Consider the following 19865-nt stretch of genomic DNA (forward strand, 5'->3'; position numbering starts at 1 on the left):
GTACATTACCATAGATGTAAGTTCACAAGTCTCCTTAAATTCAAGTGATGCTTCAACAGTTGGAGGCTTCATTATGTTTGGAGAGTCTATTGCCTGTGTTGGTTCATCTTTTGTCCCAACCATTGGTTGTATAATTTCACTTTTTAACTTAAGTTTTGTGATGACAGCTTCAGTAGATGGTGTTTCTGATTCTATCTGGAGCATCTCTGCTTCCTGAGAGCTTACATGCCGTATGAGTTCTTCTGTAGTTAATTTCTCCTCTCTTACTGTAGGTTCTGGAGGTATATATTTCAATTCATCTGTTTTTTCAGCAGCTTCAATGGGTGTGTCATCTGTAGTATGTTTAGAAGCAGGAGGAGCAGCAACAGATTCCACAGGTTGTACTTTTGAGGCCACTATTTTTTCTTCAATTGTAGGTTTATGGACAGTAGGCACAGGGGTTTCAATGGTCTGACCACCTTCTGATATTTTGATTGTTTGGGCTTTGGGTAAAGCTGCTGATTCAGTTCCAGACATAGGTGATGGTCTAGGAATTTGTCCCATGTCTCCCAGATTGCCAGATAGGGCTCTCTGAGTCTGGCAGTTCAAGCATAGCCACTCTCCCTGTATAAATAAATAATGAAATTAATTTAGCCTTATTGACAAAATCAGTATCATTCTAATTTCAAAATATTGCCTTTGTGTTTACACTAGCAAATGATACATATTGTAATGACATTTATCCATCAAATTGAGTTGTATGTTTTGCAAGCCCTTATAGGTTATTATAGATTGTAGTGTGTGTTGTTTATGCATGTGCAAAAATAAAAATGCATACTGTTTGTATAGTATGCTTAGTTTGAAATTAGCTATCTTGCTAGCAAATTGGTGACTTTTTTACTACACTATATAGACAATATTGGATAGCTTGGCTAGCCGATATCAAACATCTACTTCTGGAGGATTAATCATATAACTAATAACCTAGGTAATGTTAGCATAGTGCTATATCTAGGCAACTGGTTAGCCTAGTTAATGTTGCTAAACTATATTGTGCAAATAAAACTAGTAGTTTAGGGTAGCATATAAGTGAAAATAAAGACTAGCAGTTGTGTGGTATGTTCAAGTTAGCAACTGGCTAATAAAAGCTGACTTCACAAACTTCTGTGTGGACAATGTTATTTTCTCTCAGGTGCAGCTAGACACTCCAGTAACAAGTCTCAGTAACAAACAGGTTTAAATTTCCATTTTCTGGAGTGCAGCATGTCCTTTGAACTGTTCACTGTCTGAACTTTCAACCTATTATCCAGTTAATAATTACTGTGATTTTTGAAAGCAACAGGATACTCAATAATGTATCCATAATTTAACAGTGGATCAATACAATTCAATTTAGCTACAAAGTATCTGATGACAGTAGAGAACAGTGCGGAAAGTGAATGGGTTACATCTCTTAATAAGCTCAAAGCAGAAAACAACAAGGGCTGGTTCACAATTAATCCTGTACAAAGTATAATAAATATATATTAAATTCAAATTGAAATGTACTGAATAATATTGAAAAATGCAGAGGAACAATATTATTTAATGAAATTGGTGATCAAGAGGCAGTTCACCCGACACAGTCACCAGAATAACATGACCAGCAAATTCTTAGCCAATTAATTGCACTGCACTATCTTAACTATTCACAGAGAAACAGTAAGAATGTTTACATGGTGAAATAATAAGCAATCATTGTCAATTTGTTTCCTGTGGTTGTAATTCATGTAGTTTCTGTTAAAAATCCTAACCCACAAAATACAATTACATGAAATAGCAAGATTACATAACACTGCACTCTTTTTACCACGTGTGCTCACTTTTCATGACCATAAACTTGGTTTTCATTTAGAGATTTGCACATATTGAAATCTAGAGAATTTTTAATTTTAAATGATATTGTAGGTCACTTCTCTCAGACATTGAGCACAAATAAACCACCCATCTTATTTATCACCTCTATTTAACATAGTTCTATTTTGTCGCCCACTAATGTTAGAAGTAAATACACGAATTACAGCCAAAAAGAAACAAGCTGACAGTGATTCTTCATTTCACATGATTCACACTTTTATAATCAGAATCATTGTTTTGTGTATGTGGGCAAGTTCAGGACACCATCATAATTGAGTACCTAGGATTACAGTCTGAATTTAGACTTTGATGAGTATTTTGCCAGCATTATTTAGCCTATTACATAAGCCAGCTAGACAAAAATCGACATAGTTTTTTTAGAAGATTGCTGCATCTGAATTCTTTGTGATTCATTTTTACACAGCAAACTACCATGAATATTTGTAGAAAAAAAAACAGATAGTTTGACCTGCCTCCCAGTGCAATACTTGTTCTATTGTTTTCACTATAGATCAGTCTATAGATCTATAGTTGTCTATAGAACATGACAGTCTTTTACTCTTCAGTCTTTACTAAAGGACTTTAGTCCTTTAGGCTTTCACCTCTAAGAGCTATGCTAACTATTAACTACTAATGCTGATCCAGCATCCAGTATAATTACAATAAAAACCTGTTTTTTTAAGAACTGCAAGCCTATTTACAATTAAATGCACAGGCTATTGTGGAGCAGGATCCCACTGTTGTCCTTCTGCTCTATTTCTGAGGTTCCATGTCTCCCCAAATTGATAACTTTGGATTATAAACCAAATCAAATGAATTACTCTCCACAGCTCCTGCCATTATCTAAAAAAAATCAAGTACAACATAAAATAAGTGTAGAGATCACTTATTAGCTCAACAGCCTCACAGACAAAACAGAGCCACACAATAAACTATAGAGATTACTACCATTAGATTAGTATGGTGAAAACAGTGCCACAGAGAAAAGAGTAGCACAGAGAAAACAGCGTGTGACAATAATGACACTGTCAACACTGGTTAAAAATCCTAACACACATTTGTCTGTGTGTGTGGAGACAAAATTGAAGTGTATACATTGCCGGGGTCCTGTGATACACACACACACACACACACACACACACACACACACACACACACACACACACAGAAAACAAAGCATCTCCACAACAATGAGTCAGGGCAACGCTGTCATTACTGTCTGTCGTCTGACCATCTGCTGTTCACATCCTTAGTATTCAAGCTAAGTAGCATGATTATCCCAGGATGCATTATTAGTCTGTATTTCCTGTGTTCCATTTGTTTCTATCCAGTTGGTTTGGAAGGATGCCTCTTACATTACTGGACAGGGCATAAAGGCCAACAGGCCTGCCCATAGGAAAAAATAAAATGGGTAAATATTCCAAAGAACATATGGTGGATCAATTTAAGACAACTTGCTGGTTTATGCAGATGAACAATGACACTGTGGGGTATCTTTTTACACTACGCTGGGTTTTATGTGATGTCATAGTTTTAAATAATAGTTTTCAGTGGTTCTGAGAATATTAGAGCTTGATACAGTTTAGTATAATCCCTAACAGTCATGTTTTTCTAATGGAAACTACTGTTAAAAGGACAGTTATATGACGCATATAACAATTTTAACACTTCCAACTGGCCCTTTGTTCTTAACATAATAAATAATAACCCAGCAGTAGGTTCATAACACCAACTCAGATAGTGAGTAATTAAAGATATTAATGTTACTATTACTTTGTTAATATCTTTCAAGTAATATCTTTAAAAAAAATCTTCAAATAGAGCATACTTCTCCATTTGAAGAATTTTAATGACCAATTTGTGACAAAGTTAACACCTAAATGAAATGCAGGTGAGAATTACTATTGTATATCCTGATATAACAATGAGAAACATTTAAGCCAAGAAAATTTCCTCGGTGTGAAGACCAGTGTCAAAGTGGTATTCAATTCCCATAAGGTAATAAAGACTTATGAACAGTTAAGGATCCCATTACACAGGGTAGAATGGGCTAAGGTGGCTCAATGGTAGTTTTATATTGTAGGATTGTATTGGTATAGTGTCACTTAATCTGTTGACTTGATTGAAATATACATGACTTGTCAGTGATAATGTCTTATTACCATGCAATGTACTTTACTGGTTTTCTTAGTAATAGCTGATATGTCTCCTTACAGTCAGAGTGACAGAGGTAGTGTAATGGTGCAGCCCATAAGAAAATAAAATTGTTCAGTGAAACCTTGCCAAAATGTTAATGGGATTGCAGCTCCATATTGCGTGAGTGGTTACTGTGCAATGTGAACAGATCTACAATGGATATAAAAACGTTTTCATACCCGCATTAAAATGGCAGGTTTTTGTGATGAAAAAATTATAATGTATAAAAATTAAGTAAAAATCAATCAGAAACATTTTAGGGAAAATGAGAAAAATAAAAAAACTTACAATAACCTGCATAAGTGTGCATACCCTACACCCTTTTTTCCCTAAAAAGGTTTCTAATTGTGTTTCACTTTATTTGTATACTTCACTTAAATGGTTGCCTACATTTGTGATATCTCTTTAAACTCTCGCACTTGTTTAAATAATGGAAAGAAAATCAACTATTAAGAGACATTGGCAATTTTTAAAAATGTGTCTCATTCATTGTGTTAGAAATTACTGAATTAGAAAACTCTAAATCTGATTCTGTAAAAGCGACTACTGCTATTCATCTGTTGAGAAAGACAAGCACTCACAGCATTAATTCATGCTGCTGAGATTCATTGAAATTATGGTCCTTCTTTTTCCTCTTGCACTGCTAGTGCTCAAAGCTTCAATCTTTCCTGAATGACTGAGCATATGAATGCATACCAACAGCTGGCTTTGATAGCTATAAAAGAAGCATAACTCTGCCTAAAAGTGCATTTAACACACATTGCCCTTTCATACTGTTCTCAGACTCACAGCATCTTTGAGACAGATAAAGAACCTACAGTGCATTAGGGCCCTTTCATCAGTAAACCTGAACAACTGAACTGAAGTTGATTTGTACTGAATATCATTTGATTGGTAGATTGAATAAAATCTGCATTGTACTATAGAGCAGAGGCTTTGCTGTTTCAGAGCTATGTATGTTCCATTATTGATTTCCTGGCAGTCGCAATTGGCAACGGATGTAGCTGGCTAATACAGTACATTTTCTTCAGCCCCCACAGTAGCACTTTCTCTATAAATCAGGCTTAATAATAATAGAGTCTTGACCTACTAATCTGAAATAAGAAGAGTTGTCAGTGCTGAGATTGTAGAGATAACACATTTCTACTATTCTGACAAACAGCAGAGCAAAAAAGAGATGAATTATTATTATTATTATTATTATTATTATTATTATTATTGCTAATATTATCGTGTATTATCAATTGCACAGGTCTTCAGAACAAGGTACAATAAAACCTTTACTTTTTCCTTGGTGCCAACTATTTCAACTATTAATTGAAAATAGTTTCAATTAAAGCCTTATTTGGATGGGATTAGTTTCATTAGGTGACATACAGTAGGCAATAACATTTGTTTGTCTCCTCAATGATAAAACTCTCAATTCCAGATCTCAATTAAATTAACTTGAGAGGGACGGGTTTTATCTAAAAATCTGGGTGATTATCATCAGACATAGTAATATAATCATGTCTTTTTTTCATATGCATATATTAAATCATTTATGTTTATGTTGATTTATTTGGAAGGATCTAACATTACATAATTAAGGAACTTATGGAACAACTGATTATCCATTTATTTCTAGAAAACTAAGCATAGCATGATAATGTTGCAAATATGGATATGAAATACCTGTATCGGTATACCTGAACCTTACATTATAATAGCCCCTTTAATCAGTTTTCAAAACTGCACACCTCTGATTAACTTTATTTTCTTTTGGCTGTGAATGGGCTCCCAATGTAGGCAGTATAGAGATGATGTTATAACGCATACCAATTTATAGGAGTAGGAAACTCCTCATACACATTCATGGTTTGTTTTAGGGAGTTTTTTTTTTTTTTAGCAATTTAGAAAGTGGATATTAAATACATTGAGTAGCAACAGTCAAAATCTTTTTTTCCCCCAAAGCAAGAAGCAGCATATGCCTGTGAAATCTCAGATGTGTCTATATAAACAGGACTAAAATTATCAGATGACCACAGACCTGGCTGAAAAAGGTTGGTAATACAGTGGGTAACAAAAATAAAATCAGAAGACAACTTGCAAAAGATGGGATTACTCTTCATCCCATGTAAATTAAATCCTGTCTGAATAGGGCACAAAATAACCTGATCTAGGGGAGGCAAAGTGGCACAGCAGGTAGTGCTGGTGCCCAGGGTTCAGTATTCGGTCTTGAGCTCCAGTTACTTTCTGAGTTTCACATGCTCCCTTTGTGTCTGTGTGGGTTTTCTACCACCTTCCAAAAACAAGCCAGAATGTGGACTGGACTGGACTGGCTCATTTAAATTGCCTCTAAATGTGACTCTGGGTGTCTGTGTGTGTCTGTTCATGTGCGATGAACTGGCATCCCATCCATGTTGTATTCTTTGTGCCTAGTATTCTGGGAAATGCTCCAGATCCACCATGACCCTGACCAGAATGAAGCAGTTTCTGACAATGAATCAGTGAATGAATCTCTGACACATTTACTTAAATTTGTCATAAATTTGCTTGATATACTCAGGTTACTGTCTGGGTGGAGTTGCTGTGTGTATTCTCCCTGTGTCCACATGGGTTTCGTCTGGGTTTTCTGATTTCCTCCCACCTCCCAAAAGCATGGATTGGCTATGCTAAATTGCCCATAGTTGTGAATGTGTGTGCTCTGCGTCCCATTCAGGGCATGTCCCCACCTCGTGGCCAGTGTTTCTGGGATAGGCTCTGGATACACTGTGACCTTGACTAGGAGAAAGCAGGTACTGAAGAGGAATGAGTGAATGAATGCATGAAAACATTGCATGCATCATGCTCTATACTTTGCCATTATCAATAGTTACTCTGTATGTATGAGTTTTGTTCATGTCTGTGTCCAGGGCTCATAAGAATATAATATGAAATCCTACTTGTAAGAAAATCACCTCTTTAACTAGCTTTATGATTGAAACATATTCTGAACACTTTCCAGCTTGGATGTTGATGAAAATAGGCTAAAGGGTTTTTTTGTTGTTGTTTTTTCCCCTGATCTAGTACAGATAATGACATTTTGGTAAAATTTGGTAGATGCAGTTTTATTAGCAGTGATGTGAACCAAACCAAGTGCTTCTGATGAATTAGCTCATAAAGAAATCTAAACAGCCATGATGAAAATAGTGAGTTCCCTTGGTAGATAATAAGGTCAACATTTCACCAGCAGTAGTTTCACAGTGGATGAGCAGTGTTTATAAACAGCATTGACAGCTGAGCCCCACACAGCATGGACATAAAGTAGATTCAAACACAACAGTCCTTGCTTGTACCAAAAACAGGACAGCATATTCCTATTGGTGGTTCAACACGTCATTAGCCAGCAGGCTTCTTGGAAAGGCCTGTATATATTGTGTGCTTTGTAAGGCATAAGTACACTAAAATGAATCTCTTTCAAACTGAATGTGTACTTGCTAACATTTGAAAGTCATAAAATTGAAACTTTCAGGAGACACTTAGGGCTATTCTTGCTTATCAATTTGTACCAATTTGGTTTTAAAAGGATATGCCAGTCCTTCTGAATCACATGCAGCTTTGAAAGCTTGTAAGGTCTCTAAACTTAATGTAGATCTGTGTAACTGAACACAATCCCAAAAGTTGCCAATGGTTACTGTATTCATTAAGACCAGTTTTTGGCAGAAGATTAGGGCATTGGCTTCTGTAATTCTTGATGGTCAAAGATAAGGCTTTCCATGCAGTGAACTCTTCACACTTGCCGGAACTCTTCTACACTTGCACTTTTCTATGCTTATATTTTTATAACAACTAGTTACATTCACTACACAGCCATCTAATGATTCCAACATTGTAAACTTGAGCACTACTTGCAAAACATTGGAAGCACAAGAAACCCTTGCTGGCTAGCCTAAACATTTAAACATATCCCTACCTGTATCAGTTTCCTGATATGGGGTTCATGCCCATGACACTAGACTAGCCAGCTTGACCTGCTCTCAGTCTCTTCCATCAAGCACACTTATTATTGATGAATTAGCAGTGCACACCTCCTGCTCTTTCCAAACACTCTTCTCATTACAACTGCATAGTATACAGTGATGATCACATTACTGTACTAAGCACAAAGAAGAAGTATAAACACACAAACATGAGAAAACGCGAACACAGACACACACAAACATACACACACAAAATAATTATAATAAGTGAAGAATATCAGTTGCTTGATATATTCTATGTTTGTATGATCTAGAAATACCTCTTGCTAAGCTTGGTATTCTCAAATGGTATAAATCTCAAAATTCATTAGTCAGAAGATGTTAATCGATTTTCTATAACAGCATGGCTCTGACAATAGTGCCAGCTGTAATTCAAATGGTAGTCTTATATTAATATGCTCATAACTAATATGCTATCATTTCTATAGTAATAACTTCTTCACAGGGACTTGTGTGGCAAATGATCTGCATAAACTATAGCAAACAGTAAACAGTAGGATATGTATTGTTATTTAACAAAGGAAAACAAAATCATTGATATGATGAAGTTTTCTGTAAGCAGACATCTATTGATCATTTATGGAAGGAGTCTCAGGTGCCAGTGCTTTGTAACAGTCAGTACATTTTCCACTATGGCAAAGTCTTCAGGACAGAGGATTCTGTGCTTCCTGGTTTCTTGGTAACATGACAAGCTGTGTTTGTTGTCTTATTAACTTTAAGAGAGAGAAAAATATGAGGCTATTGATGGAATGACTGTTTATAACTGCTATATCATGGATGTTCCAGCACATTATGGTTAAAAAGCACAATTTGTTGTTCATTAATAAACTTAAAAAATATTGCTTTGCTGCGGTATAAGAGGAATAAACCATGGCAAGGCATGCCGTAATCAACTTCAGGGTGATAACAACATTTCTTTCTTTCTTTCTTGAGAGCAATTGTAACATGGCAAAGCAATTTCCCCCTGGGATTAATAAAGTTCTTTTCAAGTTGAATCTTGAATGAATCTTGAATCACACCACCCTTTTGTTGACTATTTTCTTATAACACAGTGCCCTGCAGCATTTTATTCCTTACTTATAAGCCATAAACTGTATGTCACTGTAACCAATAAAGTTTATAAAGTTTAGTATAATGTTTAATATAATTATAAAAATGTAAATATATATGCCATGTGTTAGATTTCATATACCTAATAGGATTAAGTATTGCATGTTTGAATTACAGAGGGTATCCAAATATACATACAATCTCTTGAGACTGATGACAGCTCTCTCCAAGCCCACATGAGGATGCTAAGTGGGGTAGATTAAATCAGCTGCTATTTTTGGCCAGCAGTGTGTTGGATAATGTGAGTATAGCAGATCACATTTGTATCTCAGCAGCAAAGACTGGCCTTTGAAATGGCGCCTCCAGACATATGTGTAGCAGCCATATGTGGAAGCACGCTGTCTTTGAAAGGTTCACTGCTTCACCATTAGTGTGGCATGGTTTGACTCATAGACTGGATCAGGGTGGACGTGGGTTAAGAAAAGATTTTAGATTCGTTTGGGTGGGTTCAGGCTGATATATGAATCATGAGCAAAATGATTCATAAAAGTGAGGTCACTTTAACTTTCAAAACTAATAAAAAAAACCTGGAATTTTAACACTGATTCCAATTGTCAAACCATGCAGGAATTAAGATGATTGTAAATGACAATATATATTAAAATTAGAATTGAGGGGCACAGTCGTAGAGTTAATTTGATTTAAAAAAAAAACAGTCTGGGTTTAAATTTGGACAGATACAGGTACAGATAGTGTCATTGAGCTACATCTCTAGATGTATAGTTTACAAGCAATTGAATAAGACATATAAAGAGGTGTATATTTGGAGACCACATGTAAGTTGTCTTTTTAAGTGTTTTTTAAATTATTTTAAGTATGTGATGTGCCACTCACTTTTGTCATTTTGTTGTGCAATATGCATTATGATAATAAAGTTGACTGATGCAAACATTTTTTTTTTTCTGTCATATACAGTAAACCAGGCTGGTTAAAAGATCAGTTCGGTTGTATGTGTTTGGTGTACATGTGATTGACATAGATTGGATAAGGATGTGACAAGGTTTCAGACTACTCACACTCTACACAAACACACACACACAAGGGGTGGGCGATACGACAATTTTAAATCGAGAACAATTAAAATGTCTCAAAAACATGTTTATAGAGATATTGTGAGTACTGCGATACATTTTGTCAGTTGTGCTGAAGACACTCAGACATGGCACCCCAAGTTGTTTTATGAGCCAGACTTTACTCTATTTAGGCCAGCTTGCACTCACCCTGACAGACACACAAAGAGACAAATAAAAGCCAAGCAAATAAAAGCCAAGGCAGTTCCTCAGCTTATGTATCTACCATTCAACATCACTTATATGGAATGGCTGGATTTTACCCAAGGGGCATGGTGCAAACAACAGTTGTTTGCAAAATATGCAAAGGCAAGATTGGCATGTTGAGGAAATGCAACAAATTTGTTTAACCACCAAGAAAGCACCCCAAGGAGTGTGCCGAAATCCAGATAACACAGGGCGCGCATGAGTGTAACACTACTACATCCAGAAACAGGACTAAAGCAAACACAGTAACAAGTGCATTTAAAGAGGGCACTACATATAAGAAAACAAGGGTATAATACCATTGCACCCTTATATGAGTATAAAACAGCTGAAAATGAGGGTTTTTCACCAACTTCTAAGAATAGTTTATCCTCGTTACAAAATATTTTCCTAACACCAGCATTCCTTAGCTGTATATTGAATGCTGAGAGAAGTGCAATAAAAACCAAAACATTGAAACTTGAATCACATATTAGAAAAAAATGTTACATAAAATAAAAATCAATTCTGCTAATGTATTCAGTATTTAAGCATATTTAAACATTCACTTGCTGGTCAATCACCTTTCCTTTTACTGCACTTTCAAATGCTGAAGACAATAGTAGAAGTGGTGTATTTCTTACCAATTTAACATTTCTTTTACACCCATGCTTGATTGTTTACATTTCACTGGGAAGTACAATTTACGGTATTATCTCTGTTATTCTTTTTTTTGTAAGGCTATGTTTCTTTGTAGAGCTATATTTTTATCAATAGGGAAATTAGTTTGGTTGCTCTGTTCAGTCACTTGCAAAACCATCTTAAAAACCAACTCAAAAAATAATTGTGATATGATTGTGGATCATGTTCCTGCCTGAAAGAATCATGATATGATATTTTTGCCAGATTCTCCACCCCAATAGAAGCACATGCCCATAAGAAAGATGCCCCAAGTCTGCTTCGTGGCATATCACACAGTCAGCCGTCTACTTCTCCTTAACGCCAATGCACATCCCTCAATCACTTTAATATAGTCTCTCTTTGTGTTGAGCTACATTTGCCCATCTTTGGATAGTCTGTTACGTAACTGACACATTCAGTTCATAAATAGTGGCTACCTTTCACCAGAGTCACCATTCAGGCATATATTAAATCCTGCTTATATATGAACATAGTCAGCATCCCAATAGAACATCATATCTAGGGGGACTGGGTTTCTATTACTGGTTAGTAATGTTCACAGTCAACAAAGGATTCTAATCCTTTAAAATGATTCAACTCTTTCTACATTTGAAGCATTGAATTACTTTATCTCATATGGTTTTGTTGACATCTGAAGCAATGGGGGCTATCTGAGGAAGGTGAATAAATAAGAATAAACATATTTCTTTTATTGGCCACCTGCTCTCATCTAAAACCGTTGTGGAGTCCTAATTGAAACCACAATGGTATAATAAAAGCCATCTGGAGCTTCAGTGGGCAAAATAGATGTTATGAGCCACATAGGAACCCACTAGTCCAGATTTGCTGTCTGATAGTTTTGTGAACATGCTTATTAGTCATTACAATAGCCAGGACAAAAGCCTCCCCTTTCTATGAACCATCTATCACTCAGATGTTCTCATACTCAAAACAAGAAGTCACTGCTTAGCCTCAAAAGTACACTAACTGAGAATTCGACAACTACAGATAATGAGTAAAACATAGAATTCATAAATCAGCTGTAATGCAAGTTGTTAACAGTCACAAGAAACAAATGAAAAGTTTTAATTTCACACTTTCTCCCTATAGACAAATTTATGAGTGCATATGCTAATTCAGCTTTAGTACTGCCAAGAGATGTTATATTAGGATTGTATCTGATTACGCTGCACTTGAAACTTGCTTTTGTGCTCTCAGACAAACATCTGCCATTAACATAATATAAACAGCCAGCTGTCAGTTTCTTTTTTGCACATCTAAAACAATTCAGTCACTTTATCAGGATGCTTTAAAGGGGCATTCAACCAGGAGTTTTGAAAACCAGACTGCATACAAATCATGTAGTTACCAGAAAAATGGCTTACCTCAGTAAGGTGAGGCATGGGTTTAAATCCACAGAGTTTACACACCATATCTTTGCACTCTGTGCATGTATTGTAGTTGGGAAGTTCTTTTGAGCCAACATTAAGATCCACCTTACAAAGTGGGCAAGTTGGTTGGCTTGCTTTGGAAGGAGATTTAGGCAGTACTGCCACTTCCACAGACTCAGGCATAGCTTCCTGCTTTTCAGTAACAGATGACTTAGCTTTGGTCACCTTAGGTTCTTCTATCTTCTCTTCTAGTGACTTGTCATCTAACTTCTTTGTTATGGGAGCTTTGGACTCTCCAGTGGGGACTATAGAACCCTTGCGAGAAGTAGGTGGTGTAGATGATTGAGATACTGTAGAGCCTTTACGAGATACTGGTGGAGATGACTCATCCTGAAGAGCTGATGAAATCAAATTGGAGGCAGAACTAAAGATGGTTGATCCAAATCCTAAAAACTTTCCAGGGACATTAGTCATAGACTGTGGTGATGGTGATCGTGATCTGGCTGTCTCAGTCAATCCAGCAAATCCAAAGAGCTTTCCAGTTGTCGATTCAGTGGACTTAGAAGGAGTAGGTTGAGACTTACCAGTACTGATGCCAAATCCAAAAAAGCTTGATTGCTGCTTTGGAACCTCAGCCTGTGAGGGTGGAGTGGATCTGGCTGGTGACTCTGTACCTTTCGTCACCTGTTTCTGTGATTTTTCATCTTTCTCCTCTTGTGCTTTTTGTTGGGGCAGCTCTTTATTTGGAGGGGGCACATTTTCATTCAAGCTTGGCTTTTCATGTTCTTTCTTTGCTGCTTCTGGGACAGATGAAGTCTTTCCATCTACACATACAGTGGATGTTTCAGCTAATTTGTGCTCCAAAGTTGGTGACTGACTGTCATTTTTGGGCAATGTCGGGTGAGGCTTTATCATGGAAATTCCTGTTGGTTCTATTCCTCTTTGTGCTCTCTGCTTCTGGCAATTCATGCAAAGCCATTGTTTTTCCTGTAATAAATTTAGACAATTTTAAACAGTGTATGCGTTCTGTTAATTTTTAATCGATATTCTCACTAAACTCACAATCAAACCACATACAATATCAATGTACTACGGACATATCCTCAGACAGAGTAAATCAGATTTTATTTAATATTGAAATACTACCCTTATGAACCAATAATTCATTCATTCATTAAAATTAATAAATGAAGTAGAAATTTCAGTCCTCACCATTGTCTGATTTGGCATGGGATCAAATCCACAGTGATTGCATACATCGTTGTTGCATTCAGTGCAAGTGTTGAAATTAGGCAGCTCTTCAGAGGCAATATTCAGCTTCACTTTGCAGATAGGACAAATAGACTCAGCCAGTTTAGAGGCTGATTGCAAAGGAGCAGATATTTTGACTTCGTACTTCTCATCTGGTGTTTTCTCAGTGTGTTTCTGTGAATCAGATGGTTTGGCAGGTTCTAAAGATGCTCCATCTAGCTTGACCTTTGACTTCTCATCTGCTGCCTGTTCATCTTGTTTTTGTGAATCAGATGGTTTAGTGTCTCCAGTAGGAGATGTCTTGAAGGAGGGCTCGGAAGCAGCAGAACCCTTGCGAGGAGTTGGTGGTGTTTTAAGAGAAGCTTGGGAAACTGTTGATCCTTTACGGGAAGAGGATGGTGTGGCTGTTTTGATAGATGTCTGGGAAACAGTGGAGCCCTTACGAGAACTTGGTGGTGTTGTGGAGGGTTCATCATGAACAGCTGATGAGATCAAATTAGAAGCTGAGCTGAAGATGGAAGATCCAAAACCTAAAACCTTCCCAGAAACAGAAGAGGCAGATTGTGGTGAGGGTGCCTCAGTCAAACTACCAAAGCCAAAGAGTTTCCCTGTGCTTGTGTCAGAAGGTTTAGATGGTTTAGATTGTGATTTAGTACTGCCAAATCCAAACCCAAAGATGCTTGATTCCTGCTTTGAGATGTCTAGTTCTGGTGCAGAGGATTTAGATTGCAATTGCTCAGGTTTTTCCAGAATAATGTTCATTTCTGAGATACTGTCTGTTGGCTTTCCAGTTGGTTCTTGGTCAATTCCAAGTTTCTGTGGAACTGCAGACTTTTGATCCTCCATGATAGCTATTGCTTCAGAAGACAACATTTCTTTTCCTGTATCCCCCTCTTTAATGTCAGCAAGAGTTTCTTTTTCCTGGACCTTTTTAACGACCACGTCATTAACAGCATCTTTCACTTGGGTTGTATCTGTATTTGAAATGTTATCATTTTGAACAGGAGTTAGATTAGAATCTTTATTTTGATCTGCAGTAGGCACATCTTTGTGAGGTGCCTGAACCTGAGGTAGATCCTTTATGTTGGTTTCACAAGCATCAATTGCTGTTTTGGGTGTTATGTTGCTTGGAGACAGTGCTGAAGTAGATACAATATCTGGTTTTGCTTGTAGTTCTTGTGGTTCAATTCCCTTTAATGCTCTTTGTGTTTGGCAGTTTAGGCAAAGCCATTCATAAACCTATAAAAAACAAATCACTCATTACATTATTTCTTAAATTGTAAAATTGTAAAATATAGAGTGAATCAAAATATGCAGTGACTGAAAATACACTGAAAATGCAAATGCAATATCTTACCTCAGCCTGATGGAGTATGGGATTAAATCCACAGAGGTTGCACACTGTGTCCTTGCACTCTGTGCAGGTATTGTAGTTAGGTGCTTCATTTGAGCCAACATTAAGCGCTATCTTACAGAGAGGACAAGCAACATTCTGATGTTTAGAGGTTTCTTCCACTTTTGGAGATTCATCTGTTACCTTAGTCATTTTGACTTGCTTTTCATTTAGTTTATTCTCATGTTTCTTTGCCACAGGAGGTTTTTCCTCTTTGGCTGTTGTTTTGGTTTCTTTAATATCATGTTTTTCTGGCTCTACAGATTCTTTCTGAGAAGAAGGAGGAGTTGCTGGTCTGGTCTTTACAGATGTGAGAGAAGTAGCAGAACCCTTACGAGGTGTTGGTGGTGTTGTAGGCTCATCATGAACAGCAGAAGAAATTAAATTAGATGCCGTGCTAAAGAGAGAAGACCCAAAGCCTAGAACCTTTCCAGAAACAGCAGAGACAGCTGGCTGAGGAGACGGAGATCGAGAACGAGCACCGCCAAAACCAAAGAAACCGGACTCCTTTTTTGAAGGTTCGGCTTTTGGTGTTGGAACAGTGGATTGTTGTTTTGCAGGTGTAGGAATGGATTTCTTTGTCTCTACTTGAATAGGTCTGTCCTCTGGATTTCCAGCAAGAGATTTCACCTTCTGTTGTGCTGATGCTGGTGGTGGTACTTTGCTAGCTTGTTGCTGAGGCTGTATAGAGGAAGCCTCTGGTGCTCGTTGCATCTGGCAGTTCAAACACAGCCATTCTTTCACCTGTAGGGTCATATCATAAATTAATGGTATAAATACCAAAAAATGTATTAATACATGTGCAGGTTCAATATCTGCATTATGCAGAGTCATAACAATTATAACAGGGCCTATAAAATAGCACTTGATCCAGCACATCATAGAAGCTTTATTCAGAAAAAAGCTATATTTTTTGTATGATGAACTAGGAATGCAGGCGGTGAGGCAGGAGTTAAAATATTCTATCTAATGTTATTTTATTTACTTATTATTTATTTTTAATATTGTGTATAGACAGTTAATACACACAATTTAATGTGGCTGTGACATAATAAATCATGAAGTCATGATGGTCATAAAGTTGTAATGAGCATGCAGGATACAGGGTATTTTAATCATATTTAACTTTTTAATTTTGATTCGTCAAATTAATAAAACAATTAACATTTTTTGTTGTTAATTCGATTTGCTGTCCTACAGAAAATTTGTATAGTTGATTATCCGTAAAAAAGTACTTGAGATAAGCAATGTCTCCAAGTAAGATGGACCTTACAGGGACAATACATTTAATTAATTAATGGTGTCATATTTATGCATTTAATATTGTTCCTGAATGGCATTTAATTTTTTGTGAGTGTATTTACAGTCCAAAACTGAATTTCAAGGTGACATATTATGGTTAGGACAATCTGTCAGACAGTGGTGCTGGACTTAATATGGCACCCACTCGAGCCGATATCATGCAAGAAAAAATCAACTTAGGTTGAAGGTCACAATCACATGTAAGAGAGACATTCCTCTGTTTTTCGCAAATCCCGCCCCACACATGCTTAACTCAACTTGGAATGTGGCCATAAGAGTACACACTGGTGATTAAGTGTTTAGGTTAAATATATTAACTTACTTCAGTTTGTTGTGGCATAGGACTAAATCCACAAAGATTACATACAGTGGTTTTACATTCAGTGCAGGTGGCATAGTTGGCTGGATCTTTCGTGAGAGCGACCTTGCACAATGGACAAGGTTTAAGAGGCTTATTGAGATGCTCATCTTTTTTGACAAGAGAAGGTGACACAGTTGACTGATCATCTGATGTAATTTCCAGTTCTGTCTTTTCTTCTTCTTTCTGTGTTATCGAACCCTTATGCGACGTGTGTGGTGTTGGAGTGTCTTTTTCAGATCTTTGAGAAATTGTAGAACCCTTTCTAGAAGTTGGTGGTGTGGTAGAAGGTTCATCTTGAAGAGCCGATGAAATCAAATTAGATGCTGAGCTAAAAAAAGACGAGCCAAAGCCTCGAACCTTCCCAGAAACAGCAGAGACATCAGGCTGAAGAGATGCCTTAGCACTGCCGGCACTGAAACTGAAAAAGCTTGTCTCCTCCTTTGTAGTTTCAGCTTTTTTTGGTATAGCAGGTGTGTCAGGAGAGGACTGTTGTGCTGACTGAACAGCAGTGGGTTTCTGTGACTCTGCTGGACTAGATTTATTCTCTTTTACAACTTCAGCAGATTTTATTGTGGCATCATCTGACAGACTTGGCTTCTTTTGTGGATCATCTGTAGTTTGAGCCTCCTGCTTTGGTGCTGGTGGAGGTACCTTGTTTGTCTCTAGTTGAGGCTGTATAGGTGGAGGTCCTGGGGCTTGCTGCTTTTGGCAGTCCAAACATAACCATTTCTTACCCTGTTTAGTAATTAACAGATATTTTTTGGATATAATTATTGTATGTTATTAATTACTGAATAAATAAACTTTAAAGTATATATATATATATATATATATATATATATATATATATATATATATATATATTTATATATAAATTTAAATCTCCTGGACTATAAGACAGAGAAGGCTAATGTAACTTGGCATTTTTACCACCCCAGGCCCCAACTGATGCTGGCATAATAATGACCCAGCAGTCGGTTTCCCAACAGCATTATACAATTAAGATCACTCTACAATTTAATGGTGGTATTTGTGCAGTTATGCTTTTGGGAAAACTTAGCCCAGAGTAGTAATATAAAGCAGAACAAGGGCTTTTATCACAAAAATGCAGGTAATTACAGGAGCATTTATTTAAATATAGTGTCTTACCTTTGTTTCTTGTGGCACAGGACTGAATCCACAAAGGTTGCACACTGTTTTCTGGCATTCAGTGCAGGTAGTGTAGTTAGGTGGATCCTTCTTAAGGTCAGCCTTGCAAATTGGGCAAGCTCCAAGTGAGTCTGAGAGAGGTGTATGTGCCTTTGGCAACTGGACTTCCAATTTGGTTTCTGATTCTATCTTTTCCACTTGCTTCTTGTGAGACGTGGATGGAGTTGGAGTAATTTTTACAGCAGTTTGAGAAGTTGTAGATCCTTTACGGGATGTTGGTGGTGTTGTGGAAGGCTCCTGCTGAACAGCAGATGAGATCAAATTAGATGCAGAACTAAGAAAGGAGGACCCAAAGCCTAGAACCTTTCCAGAAACAGCTGAGATATCAGGCTGAGGAGATGGTGGCCGAGATCGATTTCCACTAAAACTGAAACCAAATAAGCTTGACTCCTCCTTTGGAGGTTCAACTTTTTGTTTTGATGCAGATTTTGCAGGAGAAGGTTGTGTTGACAGAGCAGTGGATTTTTGGGCCTCTACTGGGTTTCCAACTCCAGATGGCTTCTCATCTTTGGCATTTACTGGAAGACTTGGGATCTTCTGTGGAACACCTGCATCAGGAGTCTCTTTCTTCTTTGGTAATGCTGGTGAAGGTACCTTGTTAACTTCTGACTGGGTTTTTGCAGGAGGAGGTTCTGAGGCTCGCTGCATCTGGCAGTTCAAACACAGCCACTCTGACCCCTGTTGATCCATGAAAGAGGTTGTGAGAATCAACTGTAAATGTACGAATTGTAAATGGAGTGCATGTATGAATCTCTACCTTTAACTCTATCTAACTATCCTCATTTTTGTTTGTCACACCAATTAAACAATGTAAGTAAATATGTGCGTAAATATGCGTAAACATTTGCATTCTCCATAGATTTCACTTGTCTAAGAGCCATCTTAGACAAAAATCCTTAAGATATGTTCTTACAAATGAAACCATGAGTGTATTATCTTGTTTTTCGCCTTTGACTGACAAGCATAACGTGACAAAATTTTTGTAAAACTAATTTGAAATATCATCATGTGTACAGTGCAGAGATGACAGTAATAGAATGTATGTGATGATTGTATGTTGTATCTTACCTCAGTTTCTTGTTGAATGGGACTAAATCCACAAAGGTTACACACAACAGTTTTACATTGTGTGCAGGTGTTATAGTTGGGTGGATCATACTTGAGGTCTGCCTTACAGAGTGGACAAGCTTTGAGAAGCTCTAAACGAGCTGTATCCTTTTTCAGAAGAGGAACTGATTCCTTTGCCAACTGGTCTTGCAGTTTATTTTCTTTCTCTTTCTCATGTTGGTGTGCTGCTGAACTCTTGCGGGACAAAGGTGGCGTTATAGTGTTTTTTAAAGAAATTGTAGAACTTTTACGAGAGGTTGGTGGTGTGATGGCTGGTTCATCCTGAACAGCTGAAGAGATCAGATTAGAGGCTGAGCTGAGGAAGGATGAACCAAAGCCTAGAACTCTGCCAGAAACTGCAGAGGCACCCAGCTGAGGAGATGGCGGTCGTGATTTACTTCCACCAAAACTGAAACCAAAGAGGCCAGACTGTTTCTCTGGAGGTTTTGTATTTTGTGGTTCGACAGCGTCAACAGGAGATGGTTTATGTTCTGCCACACTAGTAGTGGCTTTTGGGGTCTTTTCTGAAGTGGGTATCTGATCATACTCTGTATCACCCACTGGAATACTTGTCTTTTTCTTTGTAGGACCTGGACTTGAAGCCTCCTTCTCTGATTCTGTAGGAGGTACTTCCTTTGCAGGAACAGGTCCCGATCCTTGCTGCCTCTGGCAGTTTAAACACAACCAATCCTTCTTCTATAGGGAAAAAAGAAAAGCAGTAGTTAAATCTTA

General features: G+C 37.3%; 1 protein-coding gene across 6 annotated transcripts in view; it reads right to left on the reverse strand.

Annotated features, from left to right (window-relative positions):
* The window catches only part of pclob (piccolo presynaptic cytomatrix protein b), an 82710-nt gene that overhangs the window by 40109 nt on the left and 22736 nt on the right, over nt 1–19865 (reverse strand). For all 6 annotated transcript variants that reach the window (XM_026927096.3, XM_053234861.1, XM_053234864.1 and 3 more), the window contains exons 10-16: nt 19095–19829; nt 17967–18704; nt 16779–17552; nt 15119–15898; nt 13723–15000; nt 12505–13497; nt 10–603 (exon numbers count right to left, since the gene is read on the reverse strand). In XM_026927096.3, the coding sequence (XP_026782897.3) occupies nt 10–603; nt 12505–13497; nt 13723–15000; nt 15119–15898; nt 16779–17552; nt 17967–18704; nt 19095–19829 (5892 nt within the window). The remainder of the gene's footprint in view (nt 1–9; nt 604–12504; nt 13498–13722; nt 15001–15118; nt 15899–16778; nt 17553–17966; nt 18705–19094; nt 19830–19865) is intronic.

The sequence above is a fragment of the Pangasianodon hypophthalmus genome, chromosome 6 (genome assembly GCF_027358585.1).
Source record: "Pangasianodon hypophthalmus isolate fPanHyp1 chromosome 6, fPanHyp1.pri, whole genome shotgun sequence".
Classification (NCBI taxonomy): Eukaryota; Metazoa; Chordata; class Actinopteri; order Siluriformes; family Pangasiidae; genus Pangasianodon; species Pangasianodon hypophthalmus.